The sequence below is a fragment of the Trachypithecus francoisi genome, unplaced genomic scaffold (genome assembly GCF_009764315.1).
Source record: "Trachypithecus francoisi isolate TF-2019V2 unplaced genomic scaffold, Tfra_2.0 Lachesis_group5, whole genome shotgun sequence".
Lineage (NCBI taxonomy): Eukaryota > Metazoa > Chordata > Mammalia > Primates > Cercopithecidae > Trachypithecus > Trachypithecus francoisi.
The window spans coordinates 30,483,125-30,507,050 of NW_022681470.1; the positions used below are offsets into that span (position 1 = coordinate 30,483,125).

At 39.3% G+C, this 23,926-nt stretch overlaps 1 protein-coding gene across 4 annotated transcripts in view; it reads left to right on the forward strand.

The window, feature by feature from the left end:
• Positions 1–722: 722 nt before the first annotated feature.
• Positions 723–23,926, forward strand: part of KLHL20 (kelch like family member 20) — a 63,375-nt gene continuing 40,171 nt past the window's right edge. Inside the window, exons 1-4 of one of the 4 annotated variants that reach the window (XM_033195703.1) lie at positions 735–889; positions 1,342–1,473; positions 1,822–1,885; positions 13,470–14,043. In XM_033195703.1, coding sequence (XP_033051594.1) covers positions 1,863–1,885; positions 13,470–14,043 — 597 coding nt within the window. In that variant the 5' untranslated portion in view covers positions 735–889; positions 1,342–1,473; positions 1,822–1,862. Of the gene's footprint in view, positions 890–1,341; positions 1,474–1,821; positions 1,886–5,682; positions 5,706–13,469; positions 14,044–23,926 lie in introns of those variants that run through there. The other 3 variants (XM_033195702.1, XM_033195705.1, XM_033195704.1) reach the window with 3 other exon arrangements.

Sequence of the window (23,926 nt, forward strand, 5' to 3'; positions counted from 1 at the left end):
CCCCACCTTACACTTGTATCACTTGTTTTCTAAATATTAATATACAGTAAAATTCAGGTGACTGTGTGCTATGGGAAAATCTGGAGGAAAAGATAACTTGAAAAATATACTTTTTTGGCTCTGCTTGCTACTGAAAAAAAATTTTTTTAAGAAAATATACTCTTCCCTCCCTAACATTAAAGTGAATCCACAGAAGATGCGTTTGGTGAAGTGTCTGGTGGTGAATACTAAGTAAAAAGGGCAAACTAACACAGCCTTAGAGCCTGGATAAAATCCTGGTGTCTTGAAAGTTCGACTGTGGGAAATCTGGAGGGTAAGGACTACCTCTGATCTACGTAACTTCTGCACCTTGCACATAGTAGAGGCCTGACAGATACACGCCAACCCATGTGTGCAGGCAATAATCCAATCCACAATTAGGAACATTGTGCCAAAAGGAGACCCACCAACTAAAAAGAAATAAAAATTCTTAGCTTTCTGTGACTACCCTTTGACTACTGCCTTTGCTGACAAAAACAAAGAAGAAAAGAGGAGGCTTCAGTATTCAAACACTGCCAGTTCCGTAGTGAACTCTAAAAATGGTTACTCTTGGGATACAAAGAACCCTCACGAAGATAAACAGCCTTCGAGGTTACCCGAATGCCCCAGCAAAGGGCACGACTACTTCCGGAGCCGCACCGGAACCCCTTGGCGGAGTATGTGGCTTCCTGCGGGGACGGTTTAAGAATAGGACTACTTCCTGCTTCTGGACATGGGCGGGTGAAGGGAAAGGAAATAGCTCTAAGAGCGGCATCCTGCCTGAGCTAGCAGCGGTGGAGGAGGAGGCAGAGAGGAGTGGAGGGCGGAGTAGACGGAGGAGGCTGCGGCAGAGAAGAAAGTGTCAGAGCCGGTAAGTGAGCCAGCCGCCTTAGAGCAGGGGACAGCGGACAGCGCCCCAGGGCTCGCTTCGCAAATATGTGGTCCCAAGTTGCTGAGCTGCCCCATGGGGTCAGGGGTGTGCTTCGTCGGTCGCCTGTCGGCGCCGAGAAGAGACTGTTGGGGCGCTGGGGCCGGGCCTCGCGGAGCGCCAGAGTGCGCTCTTGCTGGCTGACAGCCTATCTCGGAAGCCAGAGGAGGCCCTGGGCTGTGTCCTGCTTGGTAGTGCTGGGGTTCCGCACCCTGGACAGCTTCCCCAGACAATGTTTGGAATTCAGGGAAGGAAGAAAGTACTGTGCGCCCCCATTTAACCCTCGGGACCTGGAGAAATCCTGCTACGTGGGTAGTGAACATTGTTTCGGGAACTGAAGGAAATGCATGTAAAGAGTGTTAGTCTGGAGCCATACTTTCCCTGCCCTGTTCAAGCTCCCTGGGCTGTCGGAAGCGGAGTTGTTTGTAAAGGCAAATGCCGACGCCTCCTCCTCCTGTCACTTCGGGACAAGTTAACAACCTTCAGATTCGTTGTTAAAGCAGCGTGTTCCCTATGTGATCTATCAGGTTAGTATTGCTGTCGGTATCTGGTGATTGCTCTGTAAATATACTTGTTGGCGAGATCACAGTTAAATATCTCCAAGCACTTTTTGAAGAGGAACAAGACTGACCTAACAGTCAGGACTATTTAGCATACTTTACCTCCCCTTTACTTTAATCGTTTTAGCATGCAGAGTAAGGATAGTAATCTTAAATGTGCTAGATTAAGTTATTGTGCATCTGCAAAAGGCCTGTGATATAATAGGATATGAAACTCTTGATAACTGACGAAATGAGTGAAATGATTAGATAAAGATTGTTAGTGTAAAGATCAGAAATAGCTTTTATTAAGTTCCTGCTTTTCTGTTGTCTTAGGTTCGGCTTTAGAGTGTGGTGAAGGGTACTTTTCATGGTGCATGGAAGGAAAGCCAATGCGCAGGTAGGCATTTAGGAAGAAAACCTTTGGTTTCACTGATTAAAATTCAGCATGTAATAATTTAAATTTTTAAAAAAGAGTTCCAATCTTACTAAATTCTGCTTGGAACTAATGAATCTTGTTCTACAATAAATCAAAAGTAATATTAAGAATTAATCGCTTTTTAATCGAATAAAATACAGAAGTTAAATATCTGAAAAGTGCCGTGGATTGTATGTAAACACTTAATTTTCCTTTTTTCATGGTTTTTTTTTAAGGTAAATAATCATTAATTTCATTATGATACTATATGGATTTATGATCTTCAATTCCCTATAAAATGTAGAGGATTCTGTTCCCATGTAAGAATCATAATTATTTATAATACACTGTACTGCATGCCTAATTATGGTTTTGGTTATTTCCTTTATGTTCAATAATACATTTGTTCTGTTAATTAAAATAGCTGCATTGCAGGGAAGATTGTATAAGGACTAAAATAGGTATTAGACATAATAACTTAGTCCATAGAAAAATAGAACAATGTCTGGGAAAATATAGACAATTAAATAGGCCCTCTCAACCCTAGAATTTAATAATGCTTTTTCTCACTCTGTTCTAACAAATGAGACTAGAATCTTTATTGATACAAAATCAGCCCAGTTCTATTTCTTTGGTTTTTACATTTGTTTTCTATTTATTGAACTCTATTTAATCATTTGTTATTTAACATCAAAGGTAAACAACTTTTGCAGTTCTTTTAAGAGAAGAAACATTTTATAATGGGAATATGACTTATAACTCAGAACTTGGAGCAAGAACAAGAATGTATATCTTTTTCCAAATCTGTTATTGATTTATCAGTTGACCTTGAGCTGTTCACCTTCTCTTTACCCCAGCTTATTACTTCTTTAATGTATCTAGTCAGGATATTGGGGATTAATGGATATTTGCAAATGCTTTAAATGTGGGAATGTTTTTGGTTTATCAGTAGTCTATATAAAATACTTAATCACTCATGCCTACTCCTTTTTTTCCAGATGAAAAGATGTTATCAAGGTGAAAAATATCATTATCTTATTTATATTTTATTCTGTGGCAGGAATAATATTTTACCACAACGTACATGAAAAAAATTAACAACATATATTAAATGCTTCATCACTTCATTCTAACTTTATTGCAAAACCCACTGATTGTGTCTCATCTCCAGCTACCATAAAATGTCATGTCTTATGTAATTGCTAAAATAAGAGCTTATTATTTTTTAAAAGAATAGCAGAGTGTGGGAATGTTTTTGGTTTATCAGTAGTCTATATAAAATATTTGCTTAATCACTCATACCTGCTCCTTTTTTCTTGCTTTATTACATAATACTGTCAGCTATTCAAAATCATGTTGGATAATTCTAGTGCCGTTAATTGTTAAGTTACAGCTCCTTCTTCATCACTGTCACTTGGCCAGAGCCTAGCCTACTCACATTGGTCTTTGGTCTTACTTCCACCTGCTTCCTACATTCAATCATGGTCACACTTCCCTATCCTTTTCTTGTTGGGCTGTCATTTTTGCTGATTTAACCCAGAAGGCAGTCTCTGTAATGCTGGGTTTATACTCAGCTGCTATTAAAGAAACTTTGAGAAGTAACTTTTTTTATTGAGACTGTTTGAATACATATTCATTCTGCCTACTAGATTGAGAGCTCTTTTAGTCTCATGTCTTCGTATATTAGCATCACTAGCACCTAATGATTACTGAATAATTGTTTAAATAGGACTGAACAGTTTCTGCAGACTTTGCCCCTCCAAAAAACAAAAAAAAAATCTATGAACAAGAAAAGACTGAAAATTATTGTTAAAGGTATTCTAATTTTTGATTATAAAGTTTTATGAAATCAATTGGCATTTTATTATTAAAGTTTCATTGCATCATTTATTTATGTACCATCATTTGCATACACAGTGCAAAATTTAAAAGATACAATAGGATATTCAGTGAAAAGTTAACTCTCCCATTGCTGACCCTAGTTCCCAGTTCTTCTCTCCAGAGGCAACCACTGTAAGCAGTTTCTTATGCATTCTTTTAGAGGCATTATAGTTCATACACAAATATATATAAGATGTCTTATCTTTTCTTTTTTTAATTTTTATTTTGTAGAGACAGGGTTTTGCCATGTTGCCCAGACTGGTCTCAACTTCCTGGGCTCAAGGAATCTGCCTGCCTACTCCTCCCAAAGTGTTGGGATTACAGGCGTGAGCCACCACACCTGCCCAACATTAGTAGCTTTTAAAAAGAGAAGAGGGCTGGGCACAGTGGCTCACACCTATAATCCCAGCACTTTGGGAGGCTGAGGCAGGCAGATCCCTTGAGCCCAAGACTTCAAGACCAGTCTGGGCAACATGACAAAACCCCATCTCTACAAAAAGGAAACAAAAAAAATTTAGCCAAGTGTTGTGGCAGATTCCTGAAGTTCTAGCTACTCAGGAGGCTGAGAGGATCACTTGAGTCTGGGAGGCAGAGGCTGCAGTAAGCCGTGATCACACCATTGAACCCCAACCTGGGCAACAGAGCAAGACACTGTCTCAAAAAAAAAAAAAAAAAAGACACAAATGTTGCAGGGCATAGTGGTTCATACTTGTAATCCCAGCTACATAGGAGGCTGAAGCAGGAGGATTACTTGAGCCCAGGAGTTACGAGGCTATGGTGATCACGCCACTGCACTCCTGCCCGGGTAACAGAGAGAGACCCCATCTCATAAATAAATAAATAAATAAATAAATAAATAAAAATAAGAAAATAAAATGCATTTGAAAAGACACTAATGTCAGCATATCATGCACGTTCTTCTGTATCTTTATTCACTTGAAAAATTGTAAATTGTAACAAATGCATATAGACTTACCTTCTTCCTTTTAATAGTTATGTAGTATTCCATTGTCTATAGGCACCTTTGTTAACCAGTCCCATTTGACAGAGATTTATTTCAACTGTTTTGCTCTTACAACCAGTTCTGTCTGCAATGAATATCCTTGTGGGTGGTTTTTGCCCAAGTGTGTAAGTATAGAATAAGTTCTGGCTGGGCGCGGTGGCTCATGCCTGTAATCGAAGCACTTTGGGAGGCCGAGGTGGGCGCGAATCACAAAGTCAAGAGATCAAGATCATCCTGGCCAACGTGGTGAAACCCCTTCTCTACTAAAAATACAAAAATTAGCTGGGTGTGGTGGCGTGTGCCTGTAGTCCCAGCTACAGTCCCAGTTGGGAGGCTGAGGCAGGAGAATCACTTGAACCCGGCAGGGGGAAGTTGCAGTGAGCCAAAATCACACCACTGCACTCCAGCCTGATGAAAGCATAAGACTCCGTCTCAAAAAAAAGAATAAGTTCTTAGGTTTAGAATTGTCTAAAGGGTATGTACATTTTTAAATTTTGGTGGACATTGACAAATTTTTGCCCTTAGAGTTACACCAATCCGTAGTCTTTACCAACAATGTGTTTGTTTCCCAAGATATTATTTTTTAATCATTCATTTATTTAGAGATACCAAATATTTTGTAATGCAATTCTTCCAAGTTTCCTTGAATATGTTAGTAGAAAACTGAGCCTGATTGTAGAAATTGGTTTATTCATATGTCAAACCTTTATATAATACCACTCTATTCCTGTATATTGTGTGATACAGATCAAGTGATGAAAACAGATACCATGATACAATATTGGCCTGGTGCAGTGACTCATACCTGTAATCCCAGCACTTTGGGAGATGGAGGAGGCAGGAAGATCACTTGAGCCTAGGTGTTCGAGGCTGTAGTGAGCTGTGATTGCACCACTGCACTCCAGCCCAGATGACAGGGTGAGACTTCATCTCTAGAATGTAATTAGTTAATTAACTAACAAACATTAACAGAATTTTAATAGAGATGTAAACTTAGAGGAGGGAACTGCTCTGTGGAGATGAGGAAGCGTCACAGAGATGGCAACATTTGAGCTGGATCTTCTAGGAAGAATAAGAATTTACTTCTAGGCCGGGCGCGGTGGCTCAAGCCTGTAATCCCAGCACTTTGGGAGGCCGAGACGGGCGGATCACGAGGTCAGGAGATCGAGACCATCCTGGCGAACACAGTGAAACCCCGTCTCTACTAAAAATACAAAAAAAAAAAAAAAAAACTAGCCGGGCGAGGTGGCGGGCGCCTGTAGTCCCAGCTACTCGGGAGGCTGAGGCAGGAGAATGGCGTAAACCCAGGAGGCGGAGCTTGCAGTGAGCTGAGATCCGGCCACTGCACTCCAGCCTGGGCGACAGAGCAAGACTCCGTCTCAAAAAAAAAAAAAAAAAAAAAAGAATTTACTTCTAAAGAAGGGAGTTAATTAAGGACACCATAAAAGGAAGGAACAGCTTGTGCAAAAAAAAAAGGAAAGAAAAGAGCACCAAGACCCAGAATTGTCTGACATGCATGGAACAGTGAGTATATGTGGAGTATAGGCTATTTTGGGGAAGAAGGGGAAGTAGAAAATATGGAAATTGAGGCTACAACCATGGGAAAGAATTCGAACTTTATCCTTTAGCTATTTAAGAGCCAATGGACATTATTATATAGATCATTTATTATTTGAGCTGATTTCTAGGCACATGGGGGATGGACTGGAAAGAGGGAAGAAATTATGGCAAGGTAATGAATTTAAAGTAGTTGTGGTAGTTTAGATAAAAGAAGATGAGAACCTGAAGTAGATCTATGGCAGTTAGGGTTGAGAGAAGAGGGTGGAATTGAGAGCTTGTATAATAGTAAAATCAAAAGGATTTGGTGAACATGGAGTGAGAAAAAGGTAGTGTTATAAATGACTCCAAACTTAGGAAACTAGGTGCTGCCATGATAAGATTAAAAAGAAAAATACAGGAAGAGGAACAGGTTTCAGTAAGCCAAGAATAGATTCTGTTTCATATACTTTTAATATTATTGTGTTTGGGAAACAGCCAGGTGGAGATATCCAGCATGTGATTGGAATATGAGTCTGGGGCAGAAGAGAGATTTGGGCTAGAAATTTTTTTAAAATGTGAGTCATCAGTACTAAGAAGGTTCTTCAAGCTGTAGGCATAAGTGATGGTAGAACAGAAAAGGAGAATGCTGAGGACAGAACTGTAGTGAGTACCAGGGGTGTTTACGGTGGGGCCTAGCAGGAAGACCCCATAAAGTCTCTAAAATGAGTAAGAAGCTTTACATGCTTTGAGTCTTATTTTATTTAACAGTATCTAGAGTTTTTATTGATAGTTTTTTACTCACATTGAAGGATAGCTGAGCTACTCCTTGAGTTTAATTTCAGAAGACAAAATTTCCAATCTCATATCTTTGAAATTTTCAATTTGTTCTAGTCAGTCTAAAGTGTATGCTTAAAAATAGTGGTAAAACATATACTTGCTTGATTTGACTATTCCCTAGTGTGGCATGCACTGTAGGTTAGCTTGCACATCTCTTCCTTTCTTCCACCTACTATAGACACTAGAAAATTAAATACTCTCCTTGATTTCTTAGTTGTCTCTGCATATGGGAAGGGCTGTGTGACACCGTGCTACCAATGAGATGTCAGCAGTAGTTGTTGAGGGGTATTCTAGGAAGGCTTTTGCTATCCTGATATGAAGGGAAACTAGCATGCTTGCATGAGGATTTACCCTTCCTGCTCCATCTTGGTCTCGATCACTGGACCAAGGCACCCAAGGCTTATGCTCATTTTATCAAATAAGCAGTGCTGAGATGCCTTGGGACTAAAACATTCACAACCAATTTTCAAATAAAGAGGTTAATAGCTTGGCTTTCTGGTGTGGAATCAGGTATAGAATATAGTGCCTATTGGGACCCCTTCTAGTAAGCAGTACTGGCACTTTGAGATATTATTTCTGTTTTGAGGGTTTATATACCCAAATCTCTAGCTCTCTCTATTCAAGTTTATTTAGGACTATAAATGAGGGTCAGTGCAACTGAATCTTTTTTAAGGTTAAGTTGTTAACTTTCAAAGTAAAACAAAATTTTTGAAGTAGGAAAGGTGAAATGTTCATTTAGATAGTGTATTAGTCCATTTTGCATTGCAATAAAGAAGTACCTGAGACTGGGTAATTTATTAAAAAAAAAAAAAAGAGGTTTATCTTGGCTTATGGTTCTGCAAGCTATACAAGAAGCACCTGTCACACATGTCACCACACCTGGCTAATTTTTAAATTTTTTTGTAGAGATGGAATCTCATTTTATTGCCCAGGCTGGTCTCAAACTCCTAAGCTCAAACGATCCTCCTGCCTCAACCTCCCAAAGTGCTTGGATTACAGCTGTGAGCCACCATGCCCAGCTAGTTTTTACATTGTTAAATGGTTGAGAAAAAAAGACAAAAGATGAATGATATTTCCTGAAGTGAAAATTATATGGATGGACACCAATGGCTGGGGGCATGGTGGCCTACACCTGTGATCCCAGCACTTTGGGAGGCTGAGGCAGAAGGATCACTTGAGGCCAGGAGTTCTAGACCAGCCTGGGAAACAGAGAGAGACACTTTGTCTCTACAAAAAAATTAAAATTTAGCCAGGTGTGGTATTATGCACCTGAGGGCCTAACTACTCAGGAGGCTGAGTTGAGAGGATCGCTTCAGCCAGGAGCTTGAGGCTGCAGTGAGCTATGATCATACCACTGCACTTCATCATCAGTGACAGAGCAACACCTTATTTCTAAAAAAACCGAAAAGAAAAAAAGATTCTACTATACTAATGCAGTAATAAGAGCTTTTTTCTTTCTTTTTTTTTTTTGACACGGAGTTTTGCTTTTGTTGCCCAGGCTGGAGTAGTGCAGTGGCGCAATCTGGGTTCACTGCAACCTCTGCCTCCAGGGTTCACACGATTCTCTTGCCTCAGCCTCCCAAGTAGCTGGGATTACAAGCATGCACCACCATGTCCAGCTAATTTTTGTATTTTTAGCAGAGATGGGGCCTCACCAGGTTGGCCAGGCTGGTCTTGAACTTCTGACCTCAGATGATCCAGACACCACTGCCTCCCAAAGTGCTGGGATTACAGGTGTGAGCCACCGCGCCTGGCACTATGGTATATTTAAAGGAAAAACGGAGACATTAGGTTAGTTTACCCACATTGTACTTAGGTGAAATAAAAAATTGTTCATATCTCAGTTCAACAGTAGCATCTTTATGTACATAACTACGGTTATGACAATAACACTTTACTTTCAGCATTCAGTATCAGTATTCCAGGAATTTTTGAGTTGGTCTTTTGTCTTTGTTACTTTTTTAAAAAAGAAGCTTGATTTTAGCACTGTTAATCATGTGATTTATTCTTTCAGCAGCTACTATGTACAAGGCACCATTTTAGCTTTGTGGTTAAAAGCATTCTTGATTGTTTATGTGGATGATAAAAATTATTCTTTAACGGCTCAGCTTTATGTTTTAGTCTTTAAAATTGCCAAGCACAAACAGTGATGTTTTTACCAGATGTATAAGTATTTTGGAAAAATTGGTTCTTATTGGAGAAAAGAACCATGTTTTTTGTTTTCGTGTTATATCTTTGCAATGCACATGCAATTTCTTCTTCCTAGAACGTCCTTACAGATTTTTCTGTCCTTCTCAGGAGACTCCTTTTAAACCTTTGTGTTTTATTATACTGTAGTTCCTGTCAGTGCTACAGCTTTGGAAGTAGAAGACTGATAGGGATGCTGTCCTTTGCAGGCTAGATATTAGACTCTCTCAGTAGTGGTAGATGACTAGTATCTGAGAGAGACTCACATGAGGCTGACCTAGAACTCAGTGATCACAATGCTTGAGTCATGCCCCTTTTAAGTAGCATGGTACTTTTGGAAGAATTTTCCATCAGAGGACTGCTTAATAAGAATCAGAAACAGAAATGTACCGATCTGGAGCATGGATGTGAGACACTTCCCTTAAGCTCTGGGAAAACCCAGTGTAATATTCTATTTTACAACAAAACACACACCCTTGTGGTAACCTGATAGATGACATCTGTCAGATCCAGAATCTTTCTGAATGATGTTAAACAAATACTTCATAGATTTTGCCTTTCTGAATGACTTTTAAGCTTTATTTAGGTATAATTGATATACAAAAAATTGTACATATTTTATGTATGCATTTTGATGAGTTTGGACATACGTGTACACCCATGATATCACCACAATCGAGGTCCTAAACATATGTATCACCTCCAAAAATTCTTTTTTTATATATATATAAACATACACATACATTATATATATGTTTTTGGGTATTTTTTTTTTCTTTCTAGAGATGGGGCCTCACTATGTTGCCCAGGCATGTCTCAAACTCCTGGGTTTAAGGGATCCCCCCACCTCAACCTCCCAAAATGCTGGGATTACAGGCATGAGCCACTAGGCTCAGCCTAGCTCCAAAAATTCTTACATTTGAACCACATCTTTTGTCCTGGTTGCCCTCTTACTGGTTATTCATGTATCTCTTCCTCTAGAGATTGCTTCTTTATATTACTTTGAATTTCCCACAGTCTATAGCAAAATGCTTTGTACATTAAAAGCAATTAGTGAGTATTTGTTAAAAGAATAATTATTTTATTTAAGAGTCACAGATTGTCTTTTCTCTGCATGTTTATATAATGTGATGATATAAAAATCCAAATATCTTATTTCTAATTATTGGTCAGTAATTTGTGACTTTTACCTAGTAATTTCGCACCTGAATTTCCGCATATGAAATATAAATAGAAGATACAAATTTTCAAGCCAGGCATGGTGGCTCACATCTGTAGTCGCAGCTACTTGGGGGGCTGAGGTGGGAGGATCACTTGAGCCTGGGAGGTCGAGGTGGCAGTGAGCCATGATCAAACCACTGTATTCCAGCCTGGGTGATAAAGCAAGACCCTGTTGCAAAGAAAAGATACAAATTTGTATATTATGTATTATCTGGAATGACTTTAAAGATAATAAAAGTATTTTAAGTATTTTATCAATACTTAAAGGTAATTCTGAAAATTTCTTAGACCATCCAGTTAATTTTAGTTAGAAAAGGGATGACATAAGTTCACTTTGTTTGGCTTATTCTCTTAAATATGAAATGCATTTTATAGGCCTCTTTTACCAAATTATTTGACTCTTCTTGATATTTCACTGATGAAGTTTTTCGTGATGACCGAATCTTAAAAAAAAAAAAAAAATCTGTATTTGGTGTAGTTTCTTGGGCTTTTAAAAACAGTTGTACAGAAATTTGGATAATCCATAAGAAAAAACAAAACAAAACCTTATTTTGAATTGCTAAATCATCCTAGAAACTCTTCCCTCTCCTCACCTCCCAGTACTCACATGAATTACAGTTATTAAATATTCACAGTACCTCAGGAGATGCGTGGTTTACCCTAAAGCATCCAGAGACTGAAAGCTTCATGATTTTGAGTAAGTCACGTAACCAAATTAGTTTCTTCATCTGTAAAAGGAGGGCATTATGCTAGATGATCCGATGATCCATTCCATTCCATATCTAGATCTCCACATAAGCAAGAAGGGGCAGTTTTCATATTTGAAGACTTGTGAAGAACACCAACTTGTAAGATTTATAGACACATACATATATACTCTGACCCTGTAAGGCAGTGTTCATCAAATTTGAGCAATTTACAGATACTCCACCACCTTTTTGTCCAGAACCCATTTTAAAGGAAAATAATTATTGCAGCTTCTAAAAAATATGTCCTTTAACACAAGTTTAGATAACATGTACCTAAATGTACAGGAAATGCCCAACTTATAGACTTCTACAGTTTATGTATACTAGCTCGAGCCCTCATGTTTCTCTAAAGCTTTTGTTTAAAAACCAAAAACGTCCAGGCGCAGTGGCTCATGCCTGTAATCCCAGCAGTTTGGGAGGCTGAGGCAGGTGGATCACGAAGTCAGGAAATCAAGACCATCCTGGCTAACATGGTGAAACCCCGTATCTACTAAAAATACAAAAAATTAGCCAGGCATGGTGGCACGTACCTGTAGTCCCAGCTACTTGGGAGGCTGAGGCGGGAGAATCGCTTGAACCTGGGAGGCGGAAGTTGCAATGAGCCGAGATTGTGCCACTGCACTCCAGCCTTCGTGACAGAGCCAGACTCTGTCTCCAAAAAAAAAAAAACCAACCCAGCATGGTGGCATGTTCCTTTAATCCCAGCTACTCAGGAGGATTGCTTGAGCCTGGGAATTCAAGACCAGCATGGGCAACATAGTGAGACCCTCATCTCAAAATTTTAAAAAAAATTAATAAATATAAAAACCCAGCAACAATAAATTGTAGAATAATCTGAAAAAGAGAGAGATTCTTTTCCTTCTCCCTTCTTGTACCTATTGTTCCTTGCGTCTTGGGACTTCAAAACTCAGGGCAGTGGCATTTAAACTTTTTTGATATAACCTGCAGTTTACAAAGGGAACCAGTGATGCATATCTATACGAATTTGTGTGTGTACATACATGCAATTGAACATACTTAATGAAATGTATGCTGTTACTTTTTATTTCATTTTTTAATGCTTCTTATGATGCACTGAACTTTACAACTAAACCTAGTCCCCATTTACAGCACTCTTACCATAGAAAAATACAAACCTCCAAATAAATAAACTTTTAGAATCAACTTTTAAATACTACTTATTTATAAACTGAAGAATGTCTGTTTATGAAATTATTCATTTATTTTATAATCATACCAAAACCTCAGTGATTCAGACCAATTTGACAGCAGTTTGACATATGTAGTACTTTTAATTGAGGCTTATCATATTTAATAACTCTAGATAGGAAATTAGACCCAAATTAGTCTAACAAAATCGACCTGGAGGCTCTTTGGAGTCCTGCTAAATCATCATTTAGCTTGCCATCTTCTTTACTATTTTAATCTCAGTAAACTTTGAGGAAAAGATTCTATGTAAAGATAAATTTCAATCCAGACTTTTTTTTCTTGAGACAGGGTCTCTCTCTGTCACCCAGACTGGAGTGCGGTGATGCAATCTCGGCTTACTGCAGCCTCTGCCTCCAGGGTTCAAGTGATTCTTGTGCTTCAGGCACCCAGGCAGCTGGGATTACAGGCATGTGCCACCACACATGGCTAATTTTTCTGTAATTTTAGTAGAGACAGGGTTTTGCCACATTCACCAGGCTGGTTTCGAAGTCCTGGCCTCAAGTGATCAGCTTACCTTGGTCTCCCAGGGCTTACAGACATGAGCCACCACAACTGGCCGTCAATCCAAACTTTTTAGATTGTCTTTAATTCAAAATTTAACTATTAATTGAAGCATGTTAATTTGGGCTTAATTTTTAAAATGGATAAGCATAACCACCTTATCTAAAAGTTTTATTACCATAGTAGTTGGAATTTAAATGGTTTATGTAGACCAGGCATGTTGGCTTATGGGAGGTGGAGGCAACAGGATCACTTGAGCCCAGGAGTTTGAGACCAATCTGGGCAACACAGTGAGACATCATCTCTACAAAAAAATTAAAAAAAAAAAAAATCGCCAAGCTAATTACATTTTCTTATCGCTTGGATTACAAACATTTAAGGGGAGAAAAGAGTTTATAATAATACTGCCATCTTCTCTCTCTCCCCATCATTCCTATAGGTGTACCAACATTCGACCAGGAGAGACTGGAATGGATGTAACAAGCCGCTGCACCCTTGGAGACCCCAACAAACTGCCAGAAGGGGTTCCCCAACCTGCCCGCATGCCCTATATCTCAGACAAGCACCCTCGACAAACCTTGGAAGTGATTAACCTTCTGAGAAAGCACCGGGAGCTATGTGATGTAGTGCTAGTTGTGGGCGCCAAGAAGATATATGCCCATCGAGTCATTTTGTCAGCCTGTAGTCCCTACTTCCGAGCTATGTTTACAGGAGAATTGGCAGAGAGCCGTCAGACAGAAGTAGTGATCCGAGACATCGACGAGAGGGCTATGGAATTACTGATTGACTTTGCATATACCTCCCAGATAACAGTAGAAGAGGGCAATGTTCAGACTCTTCTGCCAGCTGCTTGCCTCCTCCAGCTAGCAGAAATACAGGAAGCCTGCTGTGAATTCTTAAAGAGACAATTAGATCCTTCTAACTGCCTGGGCATTCGGGCTTTTGCTGACACACATTCATGTCGTGAGTTGCTAAGGATAGCAGACAAGTTCACCCAACATAACTTTCAAGAGGTGAGTTGCACTTGGTGTTCCAATGCACTTATGACCTATTTGTCAGAGAGCAATATAGGTTCACATTCTGTTAAATTGCCTGGGTATTTCCTGCTGATTCTAACTCATAATAGCAAAGAAATAAGTTATTATAAATCCTAAACCTGGCTTTTATTTTAGAGGCCAATTGTGTGTTCTGCCAGCAAAAGTTAAGATTTAGGGATTGATTCTCCATAACTGTATTCATAAAAGTATAAGGAAAAAAAAGAAAACTAAAAAAAAAAAGGTTAATTTATAAGCCAAAATAGAGTTTAATTCCTATGCCTGATAGGATACCTGGTATCATCATTTATATAAGATATTTCCTTCCTGATTATGTGGATTATTCAGAATAAATTATAGATTATAGCTTATTTGGTAAACTAATAATCTGAAAAGATGAGTTTAGATGTTATCAAAAGACTTTTCATTAAACCTGCTATCTTTCCCTTATTTATTTAACAAATATATGTAAGGCTACTATGTTTCAGCCACTGTGCTTGGGAACATAGGGTACAATAGTGAACTAGAAATCTAGAGTCTCTGTATTCGTGGAGTTTATAATCTAGCAGGGAAGATAATCATTAAACGCTTAATTATACAAATAATTAACTACAGTTAGTGGGTGTTACAAAGCAGCAGTCCTGGATGATTTAAGAGTGTATTACAGAGAAATTTAACTTTGGTTCTGGAACAACTTGTGCAAAATCCTGAGACATTAAAAAGCATCACTAGTTTGAAGACCTAAAAAAAAAACCAGTGAGACCCAGAGACCAAGGTGGTTAGAGGATGTGACATAGTGATTACACAGAAAGAGGAGGGCTAAATAACACTGAGGTTGATAGACTACATTAAGAATTTGAGATTGGCCTGGCACAATAGCACATGCCTGTAATCCCAGCACTTTGGGAGGCTGAGGCGGGCAGATTGCATGAGCTCAGGAGTTCAAGACTAGCCTGGGCAACATGGCAAAACCCTATCTCTACAAAAAATACAAAAATTAGTCGGGCATGGTGGCGTGCGCCCCTAGTCCCAGCTACTTAGGAGGCTGGGGTGGGAGGATGGCTTAAGCCCAGGAGGTAGAGGTTGCAGTGAGCCAAGATCGTGCCACTGCACTCCAGCCTGGGTGAGAGAGCCAGACCCTATCTCAAAAAAAAAAAAAAAAAAAGAATTTGAGATTGATCCTAAGAGTGGTAGAAAACCATTAAAGGGTTTTATGCAAAGGAAAAACATTGTCTGTTTTATAACTTTTTAAAAAATCATATTTTTATTTATTTTGCAGCTCAGGACCATACTTTTTCTCCCCCAATTGTTTTTTGGAGAACAGGTGGTGTTTGATTATATGAATAAGTTCTTCATTAGTGATTTCTGAGATTTTGGTGCACCCCCCACCCGAGCAGTGTACACTGTACCCAGTGTGTAGTCTTTTATCCCTCACACACCTCCCACACTTCCCCCTGAATCCCCAAAGTCCATTGTGTCATTCTTATGACTTTGCATCCTCATAGCTTAGCTCCCACTTATAAGGGAGAACATAGGATTTTTAGTTTTCCATTCCTGAGTTTCATCACTTAGAATAATGGTCTCTAGCCAACTCCATCCAGATTGCTGCAAATGCCATTATATCTTTGTTTTTTCTTTTTCTTTTTCTTTTTTTTTTTTTTGAGACAGAGTCTCACTGTTGCCCAGGATGGAGTGCAGCAGGGCTCAGTCTCAGCTCCCTGCAACTTCTGCCTCCTGGGTTCAAGTGATTCTCCTGCCTCAGCCTCCCAAGTAGCTGGGACTATACGTACATGCCACCATGTCCAGCTAATTTTTGTATTTTTATTAGAGATGGAGTTTCACCATGTTGGCCAAGCTGGTCTCAAATTCCTGGCCTCAAATGATCTGCTTGCCTCAGCTTCCCAAAGTACTGGGATTACAGGTATGAGTCACTGTTCCTGACCAATATATCGTTCCTTTTTATGGCTGAGTAGTATTCTGTGGTATATGTACATACCACATTTTCTTTATCTACTCATTGATTGATGGGCATTTGGGCTGGTTCCATATTTTTGCAGTTGCGAATTGTGCTGGTATAAACATGCGTATACAAGTGTCTTTTTCATATAATGACTTCTTTTCCTCTGGGCAGGTAACCAGTAGTGGGATTGCTGGATGAAATGGTAGATACACTTTTAGTTCTTTAAGGAATCTCCATACTGTTTTCCATAGTGGTTGTACTAGTTCACATTCCAACCAACAATGTAAAAGTGTTCCCTTTTCACCACATCCATGCCAACATCTTTTTTTTTTTTTTTTTTTTTTTTAAATTTTGAGACAGAGTCTCACTGTGTTGCCCAGGCTGGAGTGCAGTGGCATGATCTCGGCTTACTGCAACCTCCACCTCCCAGGTTCAAGCGATTCTCCCACTTCAGCCTCCTGAGTAGCTGGGATTACAGGCATTTGCCACCACACCAAGCTAATTTTCGTATTTTTAGTAGAGATGGGGTTTCAAAATGTTGGCCAGGCTGGTCTCAAACTCCTGACCTCAGGTGATCCGCCCACCTTGGCCTCCCAAAGTGCTGGGATTACAGGCGTGAGCCACCGCACCTGGCCTATTTTTTATTTTTTATTTTATTTATTTATTTTTTTGAGACGGAGTCTTGCTCTGTCACCCAGGCTGGAGTGCAGTGGTGCGATCTCGGCTCACTGCAAGCTCCGCCTCCTGGGTTTACGCCTTTCTCCTGTCTCAGCCTCCTGAGTAGCTGGGACTACAGGTGCCCGCCACCTCGCCCGGCTAATTTTTTGTATTTTTAGTAGAGATGAGGTTTCACCGTGTTAGCCAGGATGGTCTCGATCTCCTGACCTCGTGATCCGCCCGTCTCGGCCTCCCAAAGTGCTGGGATTACAGGCTTGAGCCACCGCGCCCGGCCAATTTTTAATTTTTTTAAATTATGGCCATTCTTGCAGGAGTAAAGTGGTATCACATTGTGGCTTTGATTTGCTGATCATTAGTGATGTTGAGCAGTTTTTCATACGTTTGTTGACCATTTGTATATCTTCTTTTGAGAATTGTCTGTTAGTCTTTAGCCCACTTTTTGATGGAATTGTTTTTTTTTTCTTGGTGATTTGTTTGAATTCCTTGTAGATTCTGTATATTAGTCTGTTGTTGGATCCGTAGTTTGCAAACATTCTCTCCCACTCCGTGGGTTATCTGTTTACTCTGCTGATTATTTCTTTTGCTGTGCAGAAGCTTTTTAGTTTAAGTTCCATCTATTTATCTTTGTTTTTGTCGCATTTGCTTTTGGTTCTTGATCATGAACTCATTGCCTACACCAATGTCTAGAAGGGTTTTTTCCAATGTTATCTTCTAGAATTTTTATGGTTTCATGTCTTAGATTTCAGTCTTTGATCCACCTTGAGTTGATTTATGTATAAGGTGAGAGATGAAGATTCAGTTTCATTCTTCTACACATGGCTTGCCAATTATCCCAGCACCATTTGCTGAATAGGATGTCCTTTCCCCACATTATGTTTTTGTTTGCTTTGTCAAAGATCAGTTGGCTTTAACTATTTGGCTTTATTTCTGGGTCCTCTATTCTTTCCATTGGTCTGTGTACCTATTTTTATATGAGTACCATGCTGTTTTGGTGACTATAGCCTTGTGAAATAGTTTGAAGTCAGGTAATGTGATACCTCCAGATTTGCTTAGCCTTCCTTTGGGTATGTGGGCTCATTTTTGGTTCCATATGAATTTTAGGATTGTTTTTTCTATTTCTGTGAAGAATGATGGTGGTATTTTGATGGGAATTGCATTGAATTTATAGATTCTCTTGGCAGTATAGTCATTTTTACAATATTGATTCTACCCATTCGTGAGCATGCTATGTGTTTCCATTTGTTTGTGTCACCTATGATTTCTTTCAGCAGTGTTTCTTTTTTTTTTTTTTTTTTGCAGTTATTATAAAAGGGGTTGGGTTCTTGATTTGATTCTCAGCTTGGTCGCTCTTCGTGTATAGCAGTGCTACTGGTTTGTGTACATTAATTTTGTACCCTGAAACTTTACTGAATTCATTTACCAGTTATAGGAGCTTTTTGGATGAGTCCTTAGGGTTTTCAATCATGTCGTCGGCAAACAGCGACAGTTTGACTTTCTCTTTAATGATCTGGATGCCCTTTATTTCATTTGTTTGTTTGTTCTAAGAGATGGGGTCTTGCTCTGTCCCCCAGGCTGGAGTGTTTTGGTGCAAACACAGCTCACTGCAGCTTTGACTTCCTAGGCACAAGTGATCCTCCTGCCTCACCTACATAGTTGGGACTACAGGTGAACACCATCATGCCCGGCTAATTTTTGTATTTTTTTGTAGAGACAGGGTTTTGCCATGTTGCCCAGGCTGGTCCCAAACTCCTGAGCTCAGGCAATCCACCTGCTTCGGCGTCCCAAAGTGTTGGGAGTACAGGCGTGAGCTGCTGCACCCAGTCCTGGATGCCCTTTATTTCTTTCTCTTGTGTGATCGCTTTGGCTAGGACTTAAAGTACTATGTTGAATAGAAGTGGTGAAAGTGTGCATCTTTGTTTTGTTCCAGTTCTCAGGGGGATGCTTTCAACTTTTCCTGTTCAGTATAATATTGGCTGCAGGTTTGTCATACATGGTTTTTATTACCTTAAGGTATGTCCCTTCTATGCCGATTTTCCTGAGGGTTTTAATCATAAATGGATGCTAGATTTTGTCAAATGCTTTTTCTGTATCTATTGAGATGATCATATGATTTTTGTTTTTAATTCCGTTTATGTGGTATATCACAGTTATTGACTTGCATATGTTAAACTATCCCTTCATCCCTGGTATGAAACCCACTTGATGATGGTGGATTATCTTTTTGATATGCTGTTGGATTCAGTTAGCTATTATTTTGTTGAGGATTTTTGCATCTATGTTCATCAGGGATATTGGTCTGTAGTTTTGTTTCTTTGTTATGTTCTTTCCTGGTTTCAGTATTAGGGTGATACTGGCTTCATAGAATGATTTAGGGAGAATTCCCTCTTTCTTTGTCTTTTGGAATAGTGTCCGTAGGATTGGTACCAATTCTTTTTTTTTGGAGACAGAGTCTTGCTCTGTCGCCCAGGCTGGAGTACAGTAACACGATCTCAGCTCATTGCAACCTCCGTCTCCCGGGTTCAAGCGATTCTCCTGCCTTAGTCTCCTGAGTATCCGGAACTACAGGCACCCACCACCACGCCCAGCTAATTTTTTGTATTTTAGTGGAGACAGGGTTTCACCATTTTGCCCATACTGGTCTCAAACTCCTGAGCTCAGGCAATCTGCCACCTCGGCCTCCAAAAGTGCTGGAATTACAGGCATGAACCGTCGCGCCTGGCCCAATTCTTCTTTAAATGTCTGATAGAATTCAACTGTGAATCCATCTGGTCCTGGACTTTTTTTGTTGGCAATTTTTAAAATTGTCATTTCAATCTCACTGTTGTTATTGCTCTGTTCAGGGTTTCTGTTTCTTCCTGGTTTAATTTAGGAGGGTTGTACATTTTCAGGAACTTACTAATCTCCTCTAGGTTTTCTAGTTTGTGCACACATCGGTTGTAATATCTCCCTGTTTTTTTCTCTCTTTTTGAGATGGGGTTTCACACTTATCGCCCAGGCTGGAGTGCAGTGGCACAGTCTCAGCTCACAGCAACCTCCACCTCCCGGGTTCAAACAATTCTTCTGCCTCAGCCTCCTGAGTAGCTGGGATTACAAGCACCTGCCACCACGCCCAGCTAATTTTTTTATTTTTAGTAGAGACAGGGTTTTGCCATGTTGGGCAGGCTGGTCTCGAACTCCTGACCTTAGGTGATCTGCCCACCTTGGCCTCCCAAAGTGTTAGGATTACAGGTGTGAGCCACCACACCCAGCGCCATTTTGTTTCTAATTGAGCTTATTTGGATCTTCTCTCTTTTCTCGGTTAATCTTGATAATGGTCTATCCATTTTGTATATCTTTTCAAAGAACCGGCTCTTCCATTTCTCTTTTGTACTGTTTTTTCTCTTTCAATTTCATTTAGTTCTGCTTTGATCTTTATCATTTCTTTTCTTCTGCTGGGTTTGAGTTTGTTCTTGTTTATCTAGTTCCTTGAGGTTTGACCTTAGATTGTCTATTTGTTTTTGTTTTTTGTTTTTTGTTTTTTTTTGAGACGGAGTCTCGCTCTGTCGCCCAGGCTGGAGTGCAGTGGCCGGATCTTGGCTCACTGCAAGCTCCGTATCCCGGGTTAATGCCATTCTCCTGCCTCAGCCTCCCCAGTAGCTGGGACTACAGGCACCTGCCACCTCGCCCGGCTAGTTTTTTTGTATTTTTTAGTAGAGGGGTTTCACCGTGTTAGCCAGGATGGTCTCGATCTCCTGACCTCGTGATCCGCCCATCTCAGCCTCCCAAAGTGCTGGGATTACAGGCTTGAGCCACCGCGCCCGGCCAGATTGTCTATTTGTACTCTCTCAGAATTTTGATGTAGGCATTTAATGCTATGAACTTTCCTCTTAGCACCACTTTTGCTGTATCCCACAGGTTTTGCTAAGTTGTATCACTATTATTGTCAGTTTAAAGAATTTTTAAATTTTCATCTTGATTTCATTGTTGACCCACAGATCAATCAGGAGCAGATTATGTAATTTCCATGTATTTACATGGTTTTGAGATTCCTTCTGGAGTTGATTTCTCCCCGCTGAGAAGGCAGGCAGGGCTTTCAGGCCTTGCCCCTCCCTGCCTGCCATGGCTTCAGCTTCCATGTTGTATCTGCACTTCTCATTTGCTCCCCCCAGATTCTGCCCAGGAAAATTTACACTCAGTCAAAATTGTTACACAATCTACCTGGAAGTCTCCTTCTTTCTGTGCCCCTTCCCCAGTTCCACTGGCTGTTCTCCCCAAGGACCCTTGTGAGATAAAGTCAGAAATGGCTTCCCTGGGGACCAGGACTGCCTACAGGACTCTTCCTACTGCTGCTTTTACTTTCATATGTCACTAAATTAATTTCAGTTCTAGGTAAGAGTAAATCCTTCTCCCATAATCTGAATTTTCAGGTTCTCCAGTGAGGATGTGTGTTCGGAGGTGGGCTTTGCCCCTCTCATACTTTGGGCACTCAGTTTTTTGGCTCAGATTTTGCAGCTGCAAGCCACTTCTACCAAAGGATCTGTGAATTCTTTTCAGTTTTCCTGGTGTGTTCCTCTGGTGGTTCTTGGAGTAAAAGTTCACAATGTGAATCTCCACACACTGTTCTGTCTGTCCAATTGGAAGGTGCAAGTTAGTCCTGCCTCCTATCTGCCATTTTTTACATATTTTCTATTTTATGCTTTAATACCACCCTCTGTCCACCAGGATAACCTCCAATGGATCAAACATTTAAACATACAAAATAAAACCATGAAAATATTACAAGATGACATGGAGCAATTTCTTTACAATCTTGAAGTGAAAAAGGTCTTTCTAATTGACTAACCCAGAAAAGACAGAAGAGAAAATTGATAGATTTGACTACATAAAATTCAAAATGTTCTTCATGGTAAAACAAAGCAAAACAATTATAAGACGAAAGTCAAAGGCAAGCTGGGGAAAAATATTTGTAAATCGTCCTTTCTGGTGGTGATGACCTTCCCACGAGAACATGCCTCTTGCAAAGGTTCTCTTTCATCCCTCTCCGGAAGAGGAGAAGAGGAAACACAAGAAGAAACGCCTGGTGCAGAGCCCCAGTTCCTACTTCATGGATGTAAAATGCCCAGGATGCTATAAAATCACCATGGTCTTTAGCCATGCCCAGCTTGGGCAACAGAGCGAGACTTTGTCTCCAAAAAAAAAAAAAAGAGTATTCATGTCCAACAATTCCTATTCTCCTGAATACTTTTTATTAGGAGCAGTGTTGAATTTTGTCAAAGACTTTTTCAGTTCTTTTTTTTTTTTTTGAGACGGAGTCTTGCTCTGTCGCCCAGGCTGGAGTGCAGTGGCCGGATCTCAGCTCACTGCAAGCTCCGCCTCCTGGGTTCACGCCATTCTCCTGCCTCAGCCTCCCAGGTAGCTGGGACTACAGGTGCCCGCCACATCGCCCGGCTAGTTTTTCATATTTTTTAGTAGAGACAGGGTTTCACCATGTTAGCCAGGATGGACTCGATCTCCTGACCTCGTGATCCGCCCGTCTCGGCCTCCCAAAGTGCTGGGATTACAGGCTTGAGCCACCGCGCCCGGCCCCTTTTTCAGTTCTTATGGAGATAATCATATGAACTTTCTCCTTAAACCCATTAATGTAACCTACATTAATGGAATCCTACAAGTGAAACATCTTTGAATTATTAGCATACACCTCTTTATTATGGTGGTGTTAGAATCTACTGACTAATATTTAGTATTTTTACATCAGTATTCATAAATGATATTAATCTTTAATTTTCTTGTACTGTCTTTGTCAAGTTAAGTATAAATGTTATACTTCATGAAAATGAGTTGGAAGTTTTCTTCATGTTCTGTGCTCTGAAACAATAAATATACTATGGAGACTATGGTCTGTAAAAGTTTGATAGAATTTCCCTCTGAAATCATCTAGGTTTCGTGCTTTTCTGTAAAGTAATTTATTGATAAGTTTTTCTATTTCTTCTACGAAATTTTCTTTCTTTACAGAGATCAGTTTGGGTAAACTGTATTTCCCTAGAAAATTACCAATTTCATCTAGGTTTTCAAATTTATCTGTATAGAGGTATACAAAGTAATCTCTTTAATTTTTAAATTTCTGTATCAGTGGTTATTTACCCTTAATACTTTGATTTTGTATGTGTGTTTTCAATGTTTCTTTCCTTGTACAAGTTAACTAGTAATCCGTTTTAACTTTTTTTCAGAGGATTTTTTACTTATTAATTAGATCTACTACCTTTTTGCTTGATTATTTCATTCTGGTTTTACCTTTATTATCTTCTTTCTTGTACCTTATTTTCACTTATTCTTTTTCTAGCTCTTTGAGTTGAGAATTAATTTATTTTCATTCTTTCATAGTAACTACTGTAAGTATTTAAAGCTATTCTTCTCGGATCACTGTTTTGAATATATTTAATTGATTCTGGTCTTTAGTGCTTCATTATCATTGTTTTATAGAAATTCTGTTTATATTTCTCTTTAACTCAAAAACTATTAATAAATTTTTCCAATTTCTAGATGGAAAGGTTTTTTGTGTTTTTTTTAATTTCATTTTTAATTGCTAGTTTTAGTGCACTTTGATAAGTGTAATAATTCTACTCTATGAAATTTGCTTTCTTGGTAACCTAATATATGATCAATTTTTCTATTTCATGTGTGCTTGAGAAAAATGTGTATTTTCTAGTTTCTATTCTCATAATATAGTATTGGATGTGTATGCATAAGATCTACCATATTGATTATGTTGCTTAGCTCTTCTGTATTCCTTTTTTGTCCTTGGACCTGTGTGTTAAAGTCTCTTATTATTAGTGTGTCTATTTATATCATCTATAGGTAGTTACTGTGTTGCCTTATGCATAATCATAACTTTATGTCTTGATTATAAATTGTGACTTTGAGCTTTGTAAAGTGTTTCCCTTGTCAGATTTAATTCATTTGTTGTCTGAGTTCTAGTTTGTCTGATAATCTGGATTTCAACTCATTTTCTTATTGTTTCCATTTGACTGGTATTTGTCCTTCCCATTACTTTTAGCCTGTTCAAATTAAGATGTTTTAAGTATTTTTCTTGAATTAGTGTGGAACTGAGTTTTGCTTTATGAGCGGATTTGAAATCTATTTCTTTAAATAGGCAGTTTAAACCCATTTGCATTGATTGCTCTGACTGATATATTTGTTTTCAACTCTGTCATATTTTTATCAATAATAGCTGATTCAGTTATATTT